The 17,408-nt window shown below is 40.4% G+C and overlaps 1 protein-coding gene across 1 annotated transcript; it reads left to right on the top strand.

Annotated features, from left to right (window-relative positions):
• Positions 1-7,315: 7,315 nt before the first annotated feature.
• On the top strand, positions 7,316-12,867 carry LOC104224408 (LRR receptor-like serine/threonine-protein kinase GHR1). The gene is made up of 4 exons (XM_009776042.2): positions 7,316-9,452; positions 10,353-11,267; positions 11,345-11,863; positions 12,056-12,867. The coding sequence occupies exons 1-4, from the start codon at positions 8,546-8,548 to the stop codon at positions 12,643-12,645; spliced, it is 2,931 nt and encodes a 976-aa protein (XP_009774344.1). The 5' UTR covers positions 7,316-8,545; the 3' UTR covers positions 12,646-12,867.
• Positions 12,868-17,408: the final 4,541 nt, after the last annotated feature.

The raw sequence follows: 17,408 nt of genomic DNA, 5'->3' as shown, positions 1-17,408 counted from the left end.
CACAATTGAATCGAGCCAACTGAACTATACTAAAGTAGGTCAAGTTGGATTAAGAATTGAGTTAACTCAACTCGTGTCTTTTCAATAAGAAAAGAGTCGAGCAGAGTTAACATAGGACTGAGCAGGAACCAACTTAGGTCGATGAACTACCCTACTTGTAATCTCTAGTAGTGTAAATGTGGTAATGTATAAATATTTATAACTGCCTTTATACTTATATGGGTCAAAATATGGCCATGGGGTGGTCGCCTTTAAGAGGAACGATACGGGGTCGACCAAGCCGTAGTCGTGCTCACGAGACGAGATAACAAAGATCACCTCGGCCGTCGCCGAGGTCAAATCATCGGAAAGCTTACATCACAGAACAAACGTAATGGTTGAGTGAACGATAGATGGTACAGTTATAAGAAAGTACGCTGGTCAAAGACCATTGGGTAAAGGGGAAAGTTATTGATATATATAAGGGGAGCTAAACCCAGAGAAGGGGGGTTCCAGATAGCTACCATGGGAGAGTCAACAAGAGGAATCTCTTCGTCATCAACAGTTCCTTCTCTTCCACTTCTTTGCCCCCATGATTATGACGCAAATCAGTCCTAGATATAAGCTCATCCCTCATGTTTGATGTACAATTATTACATTAAGAAATATTACTCGCTCTTATTTTTCTTATATTATCGCACTCTGGAATTAATTATGTTTGGCTAAGGTTTACCTTCTATATTACTAATAATTAGTTCGACAAAAAAGGGTTTTACACTTTTTGGTCAAACAATTTGGCGCCATCTGTGGAGTATTTCTTAGCCAAATTTCTTAGTTTCCTTCAGATCGAGAACCCACAAAATGTCACCACCCACTCAAAAGAACGGTAACTAAACCTTCGAGACAACCGTACTAATCTAGGTCAGGCTGCTACATAAAAGTAGAAGTTATAACCAATATCTATGCACAAACCACATCTCACCTATAGCGATAGGTTTAGCACGACGTATGCACGTTCAAAATAGGATCGCGGTCATCTGGCATGACCACATCCCCATTCGAAGCATTTACCTTATATATTTTAACCAGTATTCCCACCCCTTAGGAGGGGATGACAGCTTGCTGTGCGGTCCTTTGAAAGAATGGGCACATCCTGCCCTACTTTCATATTCCCCCCTGCATTGGATGGTCTATGAATGAAGTATGACATGTTTCCCTTGTTGTTGGTACAAATCGAACGAGATCGGACCAGACTCGATTTCAACACTTCAGCAAGGGAGGTGGGCCCAACCCACGTGAAGCCTAAACGCTGTTAACAACGGAGCTGAACATAGCTGCCAAATCTAAAACCACCATTCGAACACTAAGCGGAGCGAGTAACACTAATACACCGCCCTTTCCACTGACTCGTTAGGTCGAGGTACTGAAAATTTCATTTTGGTTTATCCTCTTTTTTGTTGGTTTAAATAGGAATGCGAGCACTAGCATGGGCAAGGGAGCAAAGGAGCATTCCAACTAGAAACAATGGAAGGAAAGCTACTACAAGACGATTGGAATGTCGCCCACCTCAAATTCTCCAACCCCTAAAAAAAGGCACCCTTCAAGTCGTATCCTTCTTCCCTCACCCGGGTCTCGTCCCAGTTGGGTCTTATCGGGAAGGTTTCTAACAAGTAGACGAAAGGGACGTCTCGAAGTTCAAGTATGATTCATCACCCTGCCTGTTGTCTACTTCCCAGGCTGGGCGATGAAGGGACTAGATACATGGAAACTTCTCTAATATATGTATGAAACGAACATGTATAGCATTCTCCAGTGAATGACACAGAGCAACATTTTGTACTCCCCATCAAGATATTCTCCAATTCAAGCAAAGCACCCAGGAAACGCATCGTGTTCTCCAATGCAAGCAAAATTAAGCAAACTGAGACTCACCCAAGAAATGCATCGTGTTCTCTAATGCAAGCAAAATTAAGCAAAACTGGGACTCCCCCAGGGAACATCCAATATTCACCAGTAACAACAAAACCAAGTACGCCAGGATTCACTCCGACGTATGCACAAATAGTACGGTGACCTATGAAATTCTCCAAAATTTGACAATGAAACAACGGGTTAAGATTTCGACCTTAGTTCAAAATAACACCCCTACGGCCAAAAGCCATCGTCAAAAGAAGAATTCGACCTCGCTCGAATTACAACAGGTTAACATTTCGACCTTAGTTCGAATAATACCCCTACGACCAAAGGCCATTGTCAAAAGAAGAATTCGATCTCGCTCGAATTACAACGGGTTAACACTTCGACCTTAGTTCGAAACAACACCCCTACGGCCAAAGGCCATCTTCAAAAGAAGAATTCGACCTCGCTCGAATTACAGCGGGTTAACATTTCGACCTTAGTTCGAAATAACACCCCTACGGACAAAGGCCATCGCCAAAAGAAAAATCCGAACTCTCTCGAATTACAACGGGTTAACATTTCGACCTTAGTTCGAAATGACACCCCTTACAGCCAAATGTCATTGCTAAAAGAAAAATTTGACCTCGCTCGAATTACAACGGGTTAACATTTCGACCTTAGTTCGAAATGACACCCCTACGACCAAAGGTCATTGCCAAAAGAAGAATTTGACTTCGCTCGAATTATAACGGGTTAACATTTCGACCCTAGTTTGAAATGATGCCCTTGCAGCCAATGACGATCGCCGAATCGAATGGGTTACTATATCGACCTCTCGAAGTAACACCTTTACGGCCACCGACCACTGTTAAATAAAAATAATTTATTTTTCATTTCCTTTCGAACTTGTTCAAATAAGTCAAAACTTGACTTCGCTCTAGATTCCAAGTCCTACCCCCACTTGAATACATATGAAAAAGTTGACTTCGCCTAAATCGGCAAGTCTAAACTCAAATCCCACTCGAATGTTCAAGTCGAAACTGACTTCGTCCTAAATGGCAAATCCGAATTCAACCTCATTTGAATCAAAGATGATTCCGCCTAAAGCGAAAAATTAAAAGTCTTGTCCGAATGTGCAAGTCTGAAGCGGCTCCATTCAGACTCACACGACGAGACCCTACTCGATCCGGCCAAGGTCAGATTCCCAAATTGAAAAATCAGGGACTCGCCATACAAAAATCCAAAGGTCTATGCCAAAATAAAAAGATGTAACAAGAAAGGAGAAGGGAAAGAAAATCAAAGGATGTACAAGAGCGAAACAACTCTTTTATTTATATATACATGCGCAACAACCACACCTTACACAAGGCCAAAACAGGCCCAAAGAAAAAGAGACGAAAATGAACTACAAAAAATAATAATAATACATATACTAAAGCAGCAACAACTTTTCACTCAGCGTCATCACCGCTATTCTCCCCATCATTGTCTTCAAGAAACTCCTCCTCAAGATTAGCGTCCTCGCCGGCCTCCGGTGCCGTAGGGTCGTACCTGCAGTTGACCCGAGCCTCTCGTGCCTTCACCCGGGCTCCTTCATAAGCAGCCTCAGAAACATTGTCCGCCTCCCACAAACTTTTGTATACATCTCGTTAGGCCTCGACATGAACCCAAAGCTCATGAAAGTGGCGAGGAACATCGGTAGAGGCAGATCCAACTTGGGCCAACAATTGTGCCTTTTCAGCCTCGAGGATAGCGACCCGATCTCCCAAGTTTGGAGCTTCCCGATCGATTTCGCCAATGCAATCTTCGAGACTCGCCTCCCTTAGCGTGGTCGTTGCCCTCTAGAATTCCTTCTCGGATTGAAGGACACAGATAGTGTCCTCCAATGTTGCCACCCTTGCGGAAGCCGATGCCCGAGCATTCTCAGCATTCTCCAACTCGAACACTTTTCTCTCCAACTCGGCATTCTCCAACTCTGGCTGCATTTTGATCAAGCTCGGATTGCAACGACAGCACCTTCGCCTGAAGATGCTCACACTCTGCAGCAAACCCCTTTGCCAACTCAAGTTCTTTGTCCTTTGCATGAAGTAGCTCCTCGAGCTCACTACACCTGCGAATGGACTGCATCATCTCTTGATCCTTTTTCTCCAACTCCTCCCCAAGAGATTTATTGCTAGTGCTCGCCTTGAGCAGCTCATGCATCTCGCGGCATTTGTTGCGATAGCACCGATACTTTTCCAGAATCCTCAGAAAAGTCTTGGCCGGAGTCTCGGCCCTGCGAGCACCCTCAATCTCCAGCATGTAGGACTAAAAGCAAAGAAAAAAGTCGGTGAAGGCCAAGGCCGCAAAAAAAGGGGGAGGAATAAAAAACAAAGAGAAGAAACTTACCCTCAGACCCATCGTGGCCACTTCATGCGATAATTCGATGTCACTGACATCCCGAAGAGCCTCACACTCTGCGACAAAGCATAGAACGTCGAACTGTGGCACCAGACCCTTCGTGTCTCGCAGGAGATTGAGATCCGATGGAATCTCAAGTATTCGGGAAGGGCCTCCTGCTCTTACCACAGTACGATAAAGCCCTTCTCGAACATCCTAAAAATATCAGGATCGAGGTCGGAGTCAGACTCGTAATCATCAATGACGACACCCTTTCCCTTCTCTATGGAGGAATAAGAAATGCGATTCAGTTCGGATGACGAAGGGCCGCCCAAAATGGCAACAACAACTTCGGGACTCTGTTTGTCCATCACAATAGCCTGTTGATCGCTCACAACGGTCGGAGCCTCTGCCACCGAGTTTGCCTCTATGACCAGGTTAGCACCACTGCCAATTTTAGACGTCGCCAAGAGAGGGTCACCCCCGAAGATGCTTCAGCTGGAGGAGCTGCTTCTAACTCCACTCGTCGTCTCTTCGACGAGCACTCTCCGCTATCAGCACGGGAAGATTCGCCCGTTGAGCGGACGGCAGAAGCCGAGTCTCAGGTTGAGGAGTAACTTCCACACGCACGACCCCGACCGCGGGTGCAGATTGAGTTCTCGATGTGGGCCGGGTAACAGACCTTGGCGTTGGCCGAGTAGGAGGTGCTGGTTGATGGAACGCGAGCGGAGGAGCCTTCGTCCTTCGCACTCTCCCTATCAACGAAGAAAAATGACCATATAACGATGAGATCAAACTACAAGGCAAGAAACAAAGGAACGGCAATGGGCTGACTCACCAGTGAGAGGCTTACGCCTGTATCTCTCGTAGAAGGACGCCCACTCGCAGACCCCCACTGTATGGGGAAGAATGGTGTTTACCCACTCACAGATATCGTTAACTGGAAGGGGAGGCAGTCTCTCGGCTGCGAAAGTGAAAACAAATCAGCAATGCCACCTAAAGAAGAACGGCCGGCCACTGCCTCAAGAGGAATCACAAAGTAAAATAGAGGAAACCTTACGTGCGAAGTTCCACGTCTCAGGGAACCCTGCCGAGTCCGCCACAAGGTGCTCAGTCCGCACGTAAAAATAGATTTCCCAAAAACGGCTATTAGCCTTATCGTCCATCTTCACCACCAAACTCTTTGTTCCTCGATGGTGCATGTGGATCATCGTGCCTCGAATAAGTTGAGGGGCAAAAATATTAAGCATGTTCCCCAAAATGACCTCTCGACCGGCGAGCTCCGCGTACTTGAGCAACATGTAGAAGAGTTTTACACGTACGGAGAAAGTTGAGCCGGGCACACTTCATAGAAGCGACAGAAGTCTGTCACTAGGGAGGGGAGAGGAATCGTATACCCAACAACAAAAGGGTACGCGTAGAAGGCGCAGTACCTTGGGCGGTCCAAATGTACAATGTTCGTCCCCATTGCCGATACTATCTCGATATGGTTTGGAATTCCCCACTTGGTCTTTAGCGCCGGAAGCGTCGTTTCATCCATGGTAGAGGGTGCAGGATCCGGTTCTTTTCCGGCAGGCCTGTTGAAGTCAGTCCATAATTTTCCCAGACGGGGCAGTATCTCAGGCGCTGTTGGAACTCCCTCATCTTCCGTCGCCTCCACCCCCTCTCCAAGAGGAGGTGCGTCATTTTCCGGCACCGGAGCTTCGACGAACTTGTCAGCTGGGAAGAAGTACCAGCCATCTATTTGAATTGATCGGAATAAACAAGTATGATGAAGGGAAAGAGAGGATTGTAGAGTCTAATTCTAACAGGAGCAGAAGTATGAAATCAGAAGTATGAAATAGTGAAGAAGGTGGAGGCTTGCGAAATTCCTCAGATGAATCGATAAGCGTAACAATCAAATGGTGGTTTTCCCTATTTATAGGAACATAAATGTCCCCAGCGGGAAACCAAAGAGCCGCCAATCAAAAACTGATAGGGCACGAGAAATGATACGGTGCCTGGGGAACGTGTGCCACAATGATGCACAATACGTGTTCATGATGTCTCAAACCGATACAACAGTTCAACTCTGAACTGACGTAACGGTCCGATGGTACCATTGAAGCATCGCGTCACCACCTCGACCTAAGGGTCTCATTCAACGCGTAACGATCATATTTCTCCTGACTTTTAAATCAACAAAGTTTGTTCGTTGAGCCCACCAAGAGACGACCTCGACGGACGGAGAGACTAACTGTATGAGTCAAAATCTGACCATAGGGTGGTCTCTCTTAAGAGGAACGATAAGGGGTCGACCAAGCCATATTCGTGCTCACGAGGCGAGATAACAAAGAGCATGTCGGCTGTCGCTGGGGTCAAATCATCGGAAAGCTTACATCACAGAACAAACGTAATGATCGAGCGAATGATAGAGGGTACAGTTATAAGAAAGTACGTTGGTCAAAGACCATTGGGTAAAGGGAAAAGTTGTTGATATATATAAGGGAGCTAAACCGAGAGGGTGGGGGGTGGATTCCAGATAGCTACCATGGGAGAGTCAACAAGAGGAATCTTTTCGTCATCAACAGTTCCTACGCAAATCTGTCATAGATGTAAGCTCATCCCTCATGTTTGATGAATAATTATTACATTAAGAAATATTACACGCTCTTATTTTTCTTCTATTTTCGCACTTTATATATTTGGATCTGGAATTAATTATATTTGGCTAAGATTTAACTTCTATATTACTAACAATTAGTTCGACAAAAAGGGCTTTATACTTTTTGATCAAACAATACTCCCTTGCGCAAATAGTTGGTAACACAGCCACACATATAATCTTAAGGACACATGCATCTAGTCACATGATACACTTTCAGAGAATTTACAAATATTGATTTCAGCCGATACTCTCTCCAAAAATGCTAAGAAAAGAATTTCACACAAGTAAAAAACCTCCTCAGGAAAAACCACACAGTAACTTCCAAAACTTATGTAATAACAGTCATAAACCGCTGGTTCTTTTGTTTTTTCCATCTCTATACCAGACCGAGAGTAGGGACAATGAAAGTGAAACAAATAGTGTAAGAAAAATTGACATTCTTAGGGAATCAAGGTAACCCCATTAGATCAAAACTTGTCATCTTCCACAATACTTAAATGGACTTTTTTGCAGTAACTGACCACTGACCCCATCCACCCTCCCATGGCCTCTGCACTTCTTGCTTTGGGACCACAATTTTTTATTTTTTTATTTTATAATTTTAATATATTACTACTGTTTTTTCCGACTCTCTCTTCTTGTCTTGATATTGTAAAAAAGAATGAAATCAAAAACTTCTACAGCTCATCTTTATTTGCACTGTTACACTTCCCTAAACACTCTCTTCCCAACCCACCAATTCTTTATACAAAATGTGAAGATTAGATTTGGAACAAAAAGAAATAGTGTCTTTGTTTGTTGTATCTTTTTCATTCACCTAACCCCTTTTGCTCTGATCTGTTTTTTTTTCTCTCAAAGCACATAGCTTTTGCTACATTAAAGTTTGTATTTTTTTCTTTTAAAGTTGTGTCCTTTTCATCTTTCCTGTTCACAGGACATTCCATTACTGCACCACTCTGTAGTATCATTCTTAAAAGTTTTGGTCAAAAGACTCAAAATTGTTACTAGATGGGAGATTTTTTGTGCTTTACAATTTCTTCATTCTTAGCAACAGCTCATTAGTATGAGCAAATTGTGTTTCTGGGGTCCTCTCATTGTTTTGTCAATGTTCATTTGACTAAATAAAACCCCTTTTGACTTGCTTTTGATATAGGGAATGTAGGGTCTCCTACTTTGATTTTGATGTTTTGGTTATTGCCTTATTGGTGAGTGAATTTAATGTGGCAACTTGCATTTGGACATTTTTGTGTTAAACCTATTGAATATTATAGGTTCTTGGAAGTTCACCACACTGTTCAACTGATCTACTCTCTTTATTGGACTTTAATGATTCTTGTGGTTAGTGTTTACCCTAGGATTATACTATCTTATTTCACTTATGTAATTATTAGTGATAATAATTGCTGCTGTATTAAGGATTTGCTAATTGAATTTTTGGAATTCTTGAAATGATTGTCCAATCATAGCATTTCAGCTTTCCTCAGCTTTTCCTACTTCCTGTTTCTTGTCTACTTTCTTGTCCCATTCTGGCTTCTTATTTAGCTTGTCAAAATGCTGTTTTCCTCTTCTTAGTTCAGTATTGTATATAACTCTCTCCCATCTCACACTGGTTTTTCATTGGGAGGAAAATAAAGAGGAGGAATGCAGTCTGCCATTTGTTTGGTGCTGCTATTTTTAGTTGAGTTAGTTAAAGGAAGCTTAGATTTGGATGTTCTTTTGGGGCTTAAGAAGGGAGTTCTAAAAGACCCTTTAGGTAAAGTCCTTTCTTCATGGGATTCTAAGTCATTAGGACCAAATGGATGCCCCCAAAATTGGTATGGAATCAGTTGCAGTGATGGCCATGTCACTTCAATTGAACTAAATGATGTTGGTTTAGTTGGAGCTTTAGATTTTGCAGCTATTGCTGGCCTAAAATTTCTGCAAAATTTGTCAGTTGCAAATAACCAGTTGAGTGGGATAATTACTAAGGAAGTTGGTTTGATTGTTTCATTGGAATACTTGGATCTTTCCAAGAACCTGTTTAGTGGCTCTATACCCTCTGAGCTGACTAGTTTGAAGAACTTGGTGTCTCTTAATCTTTCTATAAACAGCCTCGACGGGATGGTTCCGTCTGGTTTTGCTAGTCTTGAGAAATTGAAGTATCTGGATTTGCACTCTAATGCCTTCTCAAGTAATATAATGCTGTTGTTGGCCTCATTGGGCGATGTAGAGTATGTCGATCTCAGTAGCAACAAGTTTATTGGATCACTAGACCTGCAAGTAGGAAATTCGAGCTTCGTCTCGTCGATTCGATACTTGAACATTAGTTATAATAAACTGGCTGGAGAGCTCTTTCCTCATGATGGAATGCCATACTTTGATAGCTTAGATGTGTTTGATGCAAGTGACAATCAGCTTACTGGTACTATTCCATCCTTCAATTTTGTAGTTTCTCTTCGAATTCTTAGGCTCGGGAACAATCAGTTGTCTGGATCACTACCTGAAGCTCTTCTGGAGGAAAGCTCCATGATCTTATCAGAGTTGGACCTGAGCCAGAATCGGCTTGCAGGTGTGTTGAGCCCTTCTTCTTTAGTTAATTTGCTTGTTTGAAGTCAATGTAAGTAATCTATGGTTAATTACTACTACGAACGAAGCACACTTCACCTAATCTATTTATACTGTGTCTTATGATCTGTTTACTACTACGAACGAAGCACACTTCACCAAATCTATTAATACTGTTTCTTATGATCTGAGGTTGTCAGTTTGATGACAAATGAACAAAATTCTTTGATTCCTATCAGCGGGAAAGCATGCTAGATTTGCTTGCAATCAAATGCAATTATTTGATTCTCTCTTTCTTTTTTAGCTTACATATAATTGTCATACACATCGTTCCTAATCCTTCCCTAGCTTAGGGATATTTTTACTTATACTCAAGGTCTAAAGCAACTATTAATATAAACTTGCATTTTAGTTAGTGGTTTGTTCCAGACTTATAAGGAAATGCTTGCTGCATTATAAACAAGCTGCATAACTATTACCTTTCTCAAAAACATTACAAACAAGGTGCATAAAGATATTCTTCTTATTCTTTTCTTCACGACAAAATCACCAGTAGGGTATTATGGATCATTTTCTTTCAAAGACGGGGTTCGAGTGCATTGTAAGCCTTACTTATTTTAGGGAAGCTCTAGAACAACTTCTAGGTCAATGACGTATGTCTTTATTTTTACAATTTTTTAAATTTAAGTTTTTTGTACCATTGGCCTAGACTTGAGCCGAGAGTCTCCGGAAATAGCCTCTCTACCTTCACAGGTTGGGGTAAGGTCTAAGGTCTGCGTACATATTACCCTCCCCAGACCCTATTTGTAGGACTATACTGGGTATGTTGTTCTTGTTGTTTTGGCCTAGACCCAGCTACTTCCTTTTCCAAGCTATTTCATGAAACCGTTTGCTATTTTGACAGGTCCCATCGCAGGTATAAGTGCTGTGAATCTCAAGCTTCTAAATTTATCCTACAACCAGCTGTCAGGCCCCTTGCCTGTAAAGGTTGGGCGTTGTGCCATCATAGACCTGAGCAACAATCTGCTAACTGGAAAAGTTTCCCGGATCCAAGGTTGGGGAAATTACGCTGAAGTTATTGTGTTAAGCTCAAACAGTTTGACGGGAACCTTTCCCAACCAAACTTCCCAGTTCTTGAGGCTTACTTCGTTAAAGATTTCAAACAACTCACTTGAAGGTGTATTACCAGCTATTTTAGGTACATACCCCGAACTGAAAATGATTGATCTTAGCATTAACCAACTTGGTGGTACTCTCCTTCCCAGCCTTTTCAACTCTAGCAGATTGACTGATATTAACGTGTCTTTCAACAAATTTACTGGCAGTTTACCTATAGTGGCATTCAACTCAGAGAACTTAAGCTTGATTTCTCTAGATCTTTCACATAATGAATTATCTGGTCTTTTGCCTCCGGGACTGGACAAGTTCCCGGACATGGTATATCTGGATATCTCTAATAATGATTTTGAAGGTGTCCTTCCTAATGACCTCTCTGACAAATTGGAATATTTCAATGTATCTAATAACAATCTTTCTGGAACGGTTCCGAAAAATTTATGGAGGTTTCCCATCTCCTCGTTCCATCCGGGGAATCCCTTACTTGTACTGTCAAAGCAGGTCGAAGCTCCGTCAGAGGGAGATTCCACTTTGAACTTGAGAAGTCATGGCCCTCGCATGAAATCCACCATCAGGGCTGCCCTTATTGCTGGTCTGGTCTGTAGTGTATCTGTCATAGCTTTGTTGACATTAGTAATCTACCGCAAGGCCCATCTACGAGATGGTGGAAAGGACAATACCAAAGTAACTAAGGGTAAAAAAGGTATGACACTATTCTTCCCCTAATAAGACTTGCATTTGGTCAGATCAACTGATACTAACGCCTTTTCATTTCCACAGGTTTGTCTTTATCCGATATAGAAAGCGGGCATGGCACAAGCGATCAAGGGATGCCAGTGTCAACAGTTCAAAATGAGCCGATATCTTCTTCTATATCTGTTATGTCATCTGCCAATCTATCACCTTCTAAGGTTCAAGATCAATCCAAAAGCCCCAACTCTCTCAGGGTTTCTTCCCCTGATAAACTGGCTGGAGATTTGCATCTATTAGATAACTCCTTGAAGTTCACTGCGGAACAATTATCATGTGCTCCTGCAGAAGCTGTAGGCAGAAGTTGTCACGGAACATTGTATAAAGCTACACTTGGTTCAGGCCAAGAATTTGCTGTCAAATGGCTCAAGGAAGGGATAGTAAAAGGCAAAAAGGAATTTGCTAGAGAAGCTAAGAAACTGGGGAGTATTAGGCATCCAAATTTAGTTTCTCTTCAGGGTTACTACTGGGGTCCCAAAGAGCACGAGAGGCTTCTCATATCGAATTACACCAGTGCACCATGTTTAGCTCTCTATCTTCTTGGTAAAGGTGGGTCTCCCCTTTTCTCATAGCACCCACATCGATTTGTTTAGCTTTTCTGATTTTTGTGTGAGGCTAATATCATGATCCAGTTTTACTAAAGAAGTTAGAGGCATGTGTTTTGCATACACTGTACTTTGCTTTCTAGTTTTGAATGATGAGATGGTCACACACATTTAACACATATTTGGATGTATGCAGATGCAGACTCCTATAAGCTACAACCATTGTCTCTTGAGGAGCGGCTCAAGGTCACTGTAGATGTAGCTCGTTGTCTAAACTACCTTCACCATGAAAGTGCCATACCTCATGGCAACCTGAAATCCACAAATGTACTAATAGAAACGTCTAACGTGAATGCCCTCCTTACTGATTATAGTCTTCATCGGTTAATGACATCAGCTGGAACAGCAGAACAAGTACTAAATGCCGGAGCACTTGGTTATCGGCCTCCTGAATTTGCAAGTACAAGTAAACCTTGTCCATCGTTGAAAAGTGATGTTTATGCATTCGGGGTTATCTTGTTGGAACTGTTGACTGGAAGAAGTTCTGCAGAAATTGTTCCTGGAAATTCAGAAGTGCTGGATTTAACAGAATGGGTGAGATTATTCGCCATCAAAAACCGTTCAATCGAGTGTTTTGATCCGTTTTTATTGGGAAAAGAGAGCAACGAAGGCGTGCATGCGATTCTTGATAGCATGCTTCAGGTTGCTCTGAAGTGTATTTTGCCAGCTGATGAAAGGCCTGATATGAGAATGGTTTTTGAGGAACTTTGTTCAATAGTACAATAACACAAGGGGAGAGGTAGATAATTTGTTCTATTTAATTGTTTAGACCAATTCATTTGTGAATTAGCACATTAAGTGATGAATGAAGAATCTGTATTCTCTACATATTGGCAAGAAATAAAAATTTCTTGTACATAGGCTGCTAATCATTTTTATGAACCTTGTAACTTAGTGGTGCCAGAATCAAATTCATCTTCTCTTTGATAAAAGAATTTTGTTACCAAAGCTGAATTAGTTTGATTATTTGTACGTCATTTTTTTTAATTCTAAAATTTTGAAGAGTTCTTCATTTAGGTCCTGTTTGTATCTCATAAGCAAAAAATGTTGAGTCATAAAATAGAAATTTCATGTACTTTTGTTCGTGCTGTTTAAGAAAAGATATATTTTTTGTTTACTATTTTACTGTTATGGTGCTTATTAAGTTTTTGCAGTATACTCAAAAATTTTAATTCTAAATTTTTTAGCATATACTTATTTATTTGATTCAACGTTACTGTGTTTGTTTATGAATATTTATGAGGTCTTAATTATTAAGTCATACCGGGCAATGAGGCTGATGCTACTATCGGTACATAGAAAGACAAGGACTTCCTTTCTATCGATGTGAAATCCATTCTATTTTTATGATGCGCATGTCGTCCGATCAGTCTACTCTGCTTTAGCATGCGTTAGGGAAAAAAGCGGAGCTCCTTCTTGTTGTGCCCAATCCCCAATTAACTAAACGTTAAAATTAAAATAATTCTTACATAATCCATCCAAGTCTTGATGTTTTTTTCCTATTTTTTTCTTGAAAGAATAAAAATAATCAATTCATATTAATCGAGTAAAGAGTTGATATAGTTGGTCAAGATAATTCAATGATCAGCAGTAAGGTATTTGTTATAAATAAGATGCCGGCAAATTGACTTTTAGATATACACGAATAATTTACATCTGTATATTAAAATCCTAAAATTATTAGTTGTCTTTGGATCTATAAAGAATAACAGAGAATAATTTAATTGCAACCGGGAATTTGCTACCTAACATTATAATACTTCTCCTTGCAATGGTGGCCGACTCATTATTAATATGTTAGAACAGTTCAACAATTTATATGAAAGTCATTTGTTCACAACGAATTGCAATGTATGAAAACTAAATAGCTATAATCACAGAAACAAATATAAGAGAATAATTTTATTGTAAAAGGTTGTAAAATTTCAACTATCCTTTGAGTCTTATATCCAATTTGTCACGATTAAAACAACATATTATTGGAACGAAGGATAGTGAATTTCCTAGTGATAGATCTCCAGGAAATTAGACACTATTTCCATACTTCGGTGTTGCAAGACATAGAGGAGAGCTGAGTTGGCAGTTGACGTGGCAAAAGTTAGTTACGAATAAAGTTGATGTGACAGAGTTAGTTAGGCAAAGCCAGTATTAGTTACATAGTCAGTTAGAATTAGTGGAAGAGATTTCATTTTAGTGATTTACTTGCGTCTGATCCGTTCCTTTATATACATTGTAATTCATATATTGAGATTCATTTTTTTTTTCCAGAATAATAATAATCATTCTCTTCTCTCTTCTAAATTCTCTGAGCTATTTTCTCGGCACTGCCCTGGCTTAGCTTCTTCTATCATCGAGCTTAGCTCTTAGATTCTCCTAGATTCAGTTTTCAACTGCATCATTTGGTATCAGAACAATAGTTCCTTGGCATTAACATTGGTAGAGATGAGAATCAAGATAAACCTGTTGACAACATGGAAGGAAAATTCACTGAAATTCAGGATCAATTGCAGAAATTGATGGAGGGCTTGACTAATATGAACGTCAAGAATGCTCAAATAGATAAAGAGTTGCTCAAAATCAAAGAGGCAATAGGAGTTATCAAACAACATGATAAGGGAATGCCATCTTCATTTGATAGGGAATTTGCAGGTCTTGTTCGAATGGGTCGATCTAAGGAAGCTCAAACTAGTTCTGCTCCAACTGGTAATAGCTCCTTTACTCGATATTCTAGACTTGACTTTCCTCATTTTTCTATACATGATTTGAAATATTGGTTGTATAAAGTGGATCATATTTTTTTCCATGGAGGAAATCGCATTTGAGGAAAGGGTTAAGGTCGCGTGCATTTATTTTGATGGTGATGCTATTGTATGGCATAGGTCGTTTATGAGGTCTAGAAATTCTGATACATTCCCAACTTGGACTGAATATGTTCTGACTTTACATGATAGTTTTAGGGATGAGTTTGAGGATCCAATGGAAGCTATCAAAAATTTGAGACAAGTTGGTAGTGTGAAGGATTATCAAACTGAATTTAACAGGTTGTTAAATGAAGTCAACCTTTCAAATGAAAACGCTATCAGCTGTTTTTTAGGTGGATGGAAACCAGAACTAAACAAATCTGTTAGAATACAATCGCCTATAATGCTAATGCAGGCATATAAGTTTGCTAGACTATAAGAAGGTTTCTTTGAAGCTCATGCCCAATCTTGGGGCCTTAAGCCTACTTCTAAATACCAGAGTCCAATATTCCTCACTCCTTCTGTATTCAAACCCCAAAAATTCAAATAAACCTAACTTCCCAAACTCCACATTCAATTAGACTTTTGAACCAAATAACCAGAAAACCAATAAAACTAGGGACCATAAAACTAATAATCACATGAATGGCAGAAGGTTAACAGCAGTGGAAATAGATGAAAAGAGGTCCCAAGGATTATGTTTCTTTTGTGATGAAAAATATGTAGTTGGGCATAATTGTAGTGCAAAATGGCAAATTTTCATGGTAGAAGTGGTTGAAGAAGAAGCCATACAGGAAGTGGTTATGGAGGAAGAAACATAGAATATTGTGGAAGGAGTAGATGAATTCATGACTGTATCATTACAAGCCTTCAGTGGGGTAACTGGTTACCTGACTATTAGGGTGACTGGCTACCATGAGAAAAGACTTCTTCAAGTCTTAATTGACACTGGGAGTACACACAATTTCATTGATCAAGATATAGCCAAGAGGTTAGGATGCAAAGCTAGTCCTATAGTAGAACAATGCATTAGTGTAGTTGATGGAAGAAAGGTTCAAACTTCTTCTCTGTGTAGGAATATGCAGTGGCTCTTACAAGGAACAACCTTCTCCTCAGACTTCATGCTTTTACTTCTAGGAAATATTGATATTGTTTTAGGGGTACAGTGGCTACGCACCTTGGACATAATTCTGTTTGATTTAAGTAACAGAACCATTGAGTTTGTCAAGGAAGGAAACATGTATTGAGAGATCTAGCAGACAACTTAAGTCAGCCAAGGCAAGTTCCACAGTCAAGAAGGGTGGAGAAGACACTCAATTCTTTATGATGACAGTAACAGATAATGTAGAGGTGAATCATAGTTGTCATAACATACAAGCTGCTCAAGGTACTTAAATTTCTCCAGCTTTAACTGTATTACTGGAGCAATATGCTAACACATTTGAAATCCCTACTACCCTACCTCCCTATATAGGTTCCTTTGATTATAGGATTCCTCTCATTGAAGCTGCAAATCCAGTAAACAAGAGGCCCTATAAATATCCTGGTGTTAAGAAGGTTATGATTGAAAAGCTGGTTCAAAAAATGATTGATCAAGGAGTCATACAACACTCTACCAGTCCCTATGCCTCTCCTGTTATTTTATTTGGAAAAAAATATGGAAGTGAGATTATGTGTTCACTATAAGGAGCTTAATCAGTTGATAATAAAGGATAGGTTCCCTATCCCTATAATAGAGGATTTGCTTGATGAGTTAGGAGGAGTAGAAGTATTTTCTAAGATAGATTTACGAGCTGGTTATCATCAGCTGAGAATGGCAAATGAAGATACTCATAAAACAACTTTCAAAACACATGAAGGTCACTATGAATTCTTGGTTATGCCCTTTGGCCTAACTAATGTACCCTCTTCATTTTAAAGCTTAACAAATTCAGTTTTCAAACTATTATTAAGGAAATCAGTGCTTGTGTTTTTTGATGATATCCTAATCTATAGCAAAAGTATGACTGCTCATCTGGAACGTGTTGAAGTTGTGATTGAATTGATGAAGAGGTATCAGCTATATGCCAAGTTTTCTAAATGTAATTTTGGAGTGTATAAGGTCGAGTACTTAGGTCACTTTATTAGTAAGGAACGTGTGTCTACTGACCCAAAGAAGATTGCAGCTGCGCAACAGTGGCCAATTCCTAATAACCTCAAGCAGCTGAGAGGATTTCTTGGCCTAGCTGAGTACTACATGAGGTTTATAAAAGGGTTTGGGTCCATTTGCAAACCTTTACATGAGTTGCTGAAGAAAGATGGATTTTTATGGACAGAAGAATTCACAACAGTCTTTGACAGACTCAAACAAGCTTTAGTCTCTTCTCCTGCTTTTGCCATGCATGATTATTCTAAACCATTTATAGTAGAGACTGATGCTAGTGGGAATGGTGTTGGAGCTATTTGATGCAACGAGGCCACCCTATTGCCTACATTAGCAGATCTTTGGCTCCTAGACATCAGGCTATGTCTGCGTATAACAGGGAACTCTTAGCTCTCATCTTTGCTGTTACTAAATAGTTTCACTATTTGTTGGGCAGGATATTTATTGTCAAGATAGATCAGAAGACTTTAAAGTACCTTCTAAACCAAACATTCATACTGATTTTCAGGTGGCTGAGATTTCTAAACTTATGGCCTTTGATTTCTCCGTTGAATACAAGAAGGGAACTGAGAACAAGGCTACTGATGCTTTGTCTAGGAAACCTG

The sequence above is a fragment of the Nicotiana sylvestris genome, chromosome 11 (assembly GCF_000393655.2).
Source record: "Nicotiana sylvestris chromosome 11, ASM39365v2, whole genome shotgun sequence".
Classification (NCBI taxonomy): domain Eukaryota; kingdom Viridiplantae; phylum Streptophyta; class Magnoliopsida; order Solanales; family Solanaceae; genus Nicotiana; species Nicotiana sylvestris.
This window is presented reverse-complemented; position numbering and strand designations above follow the sequence as displayed.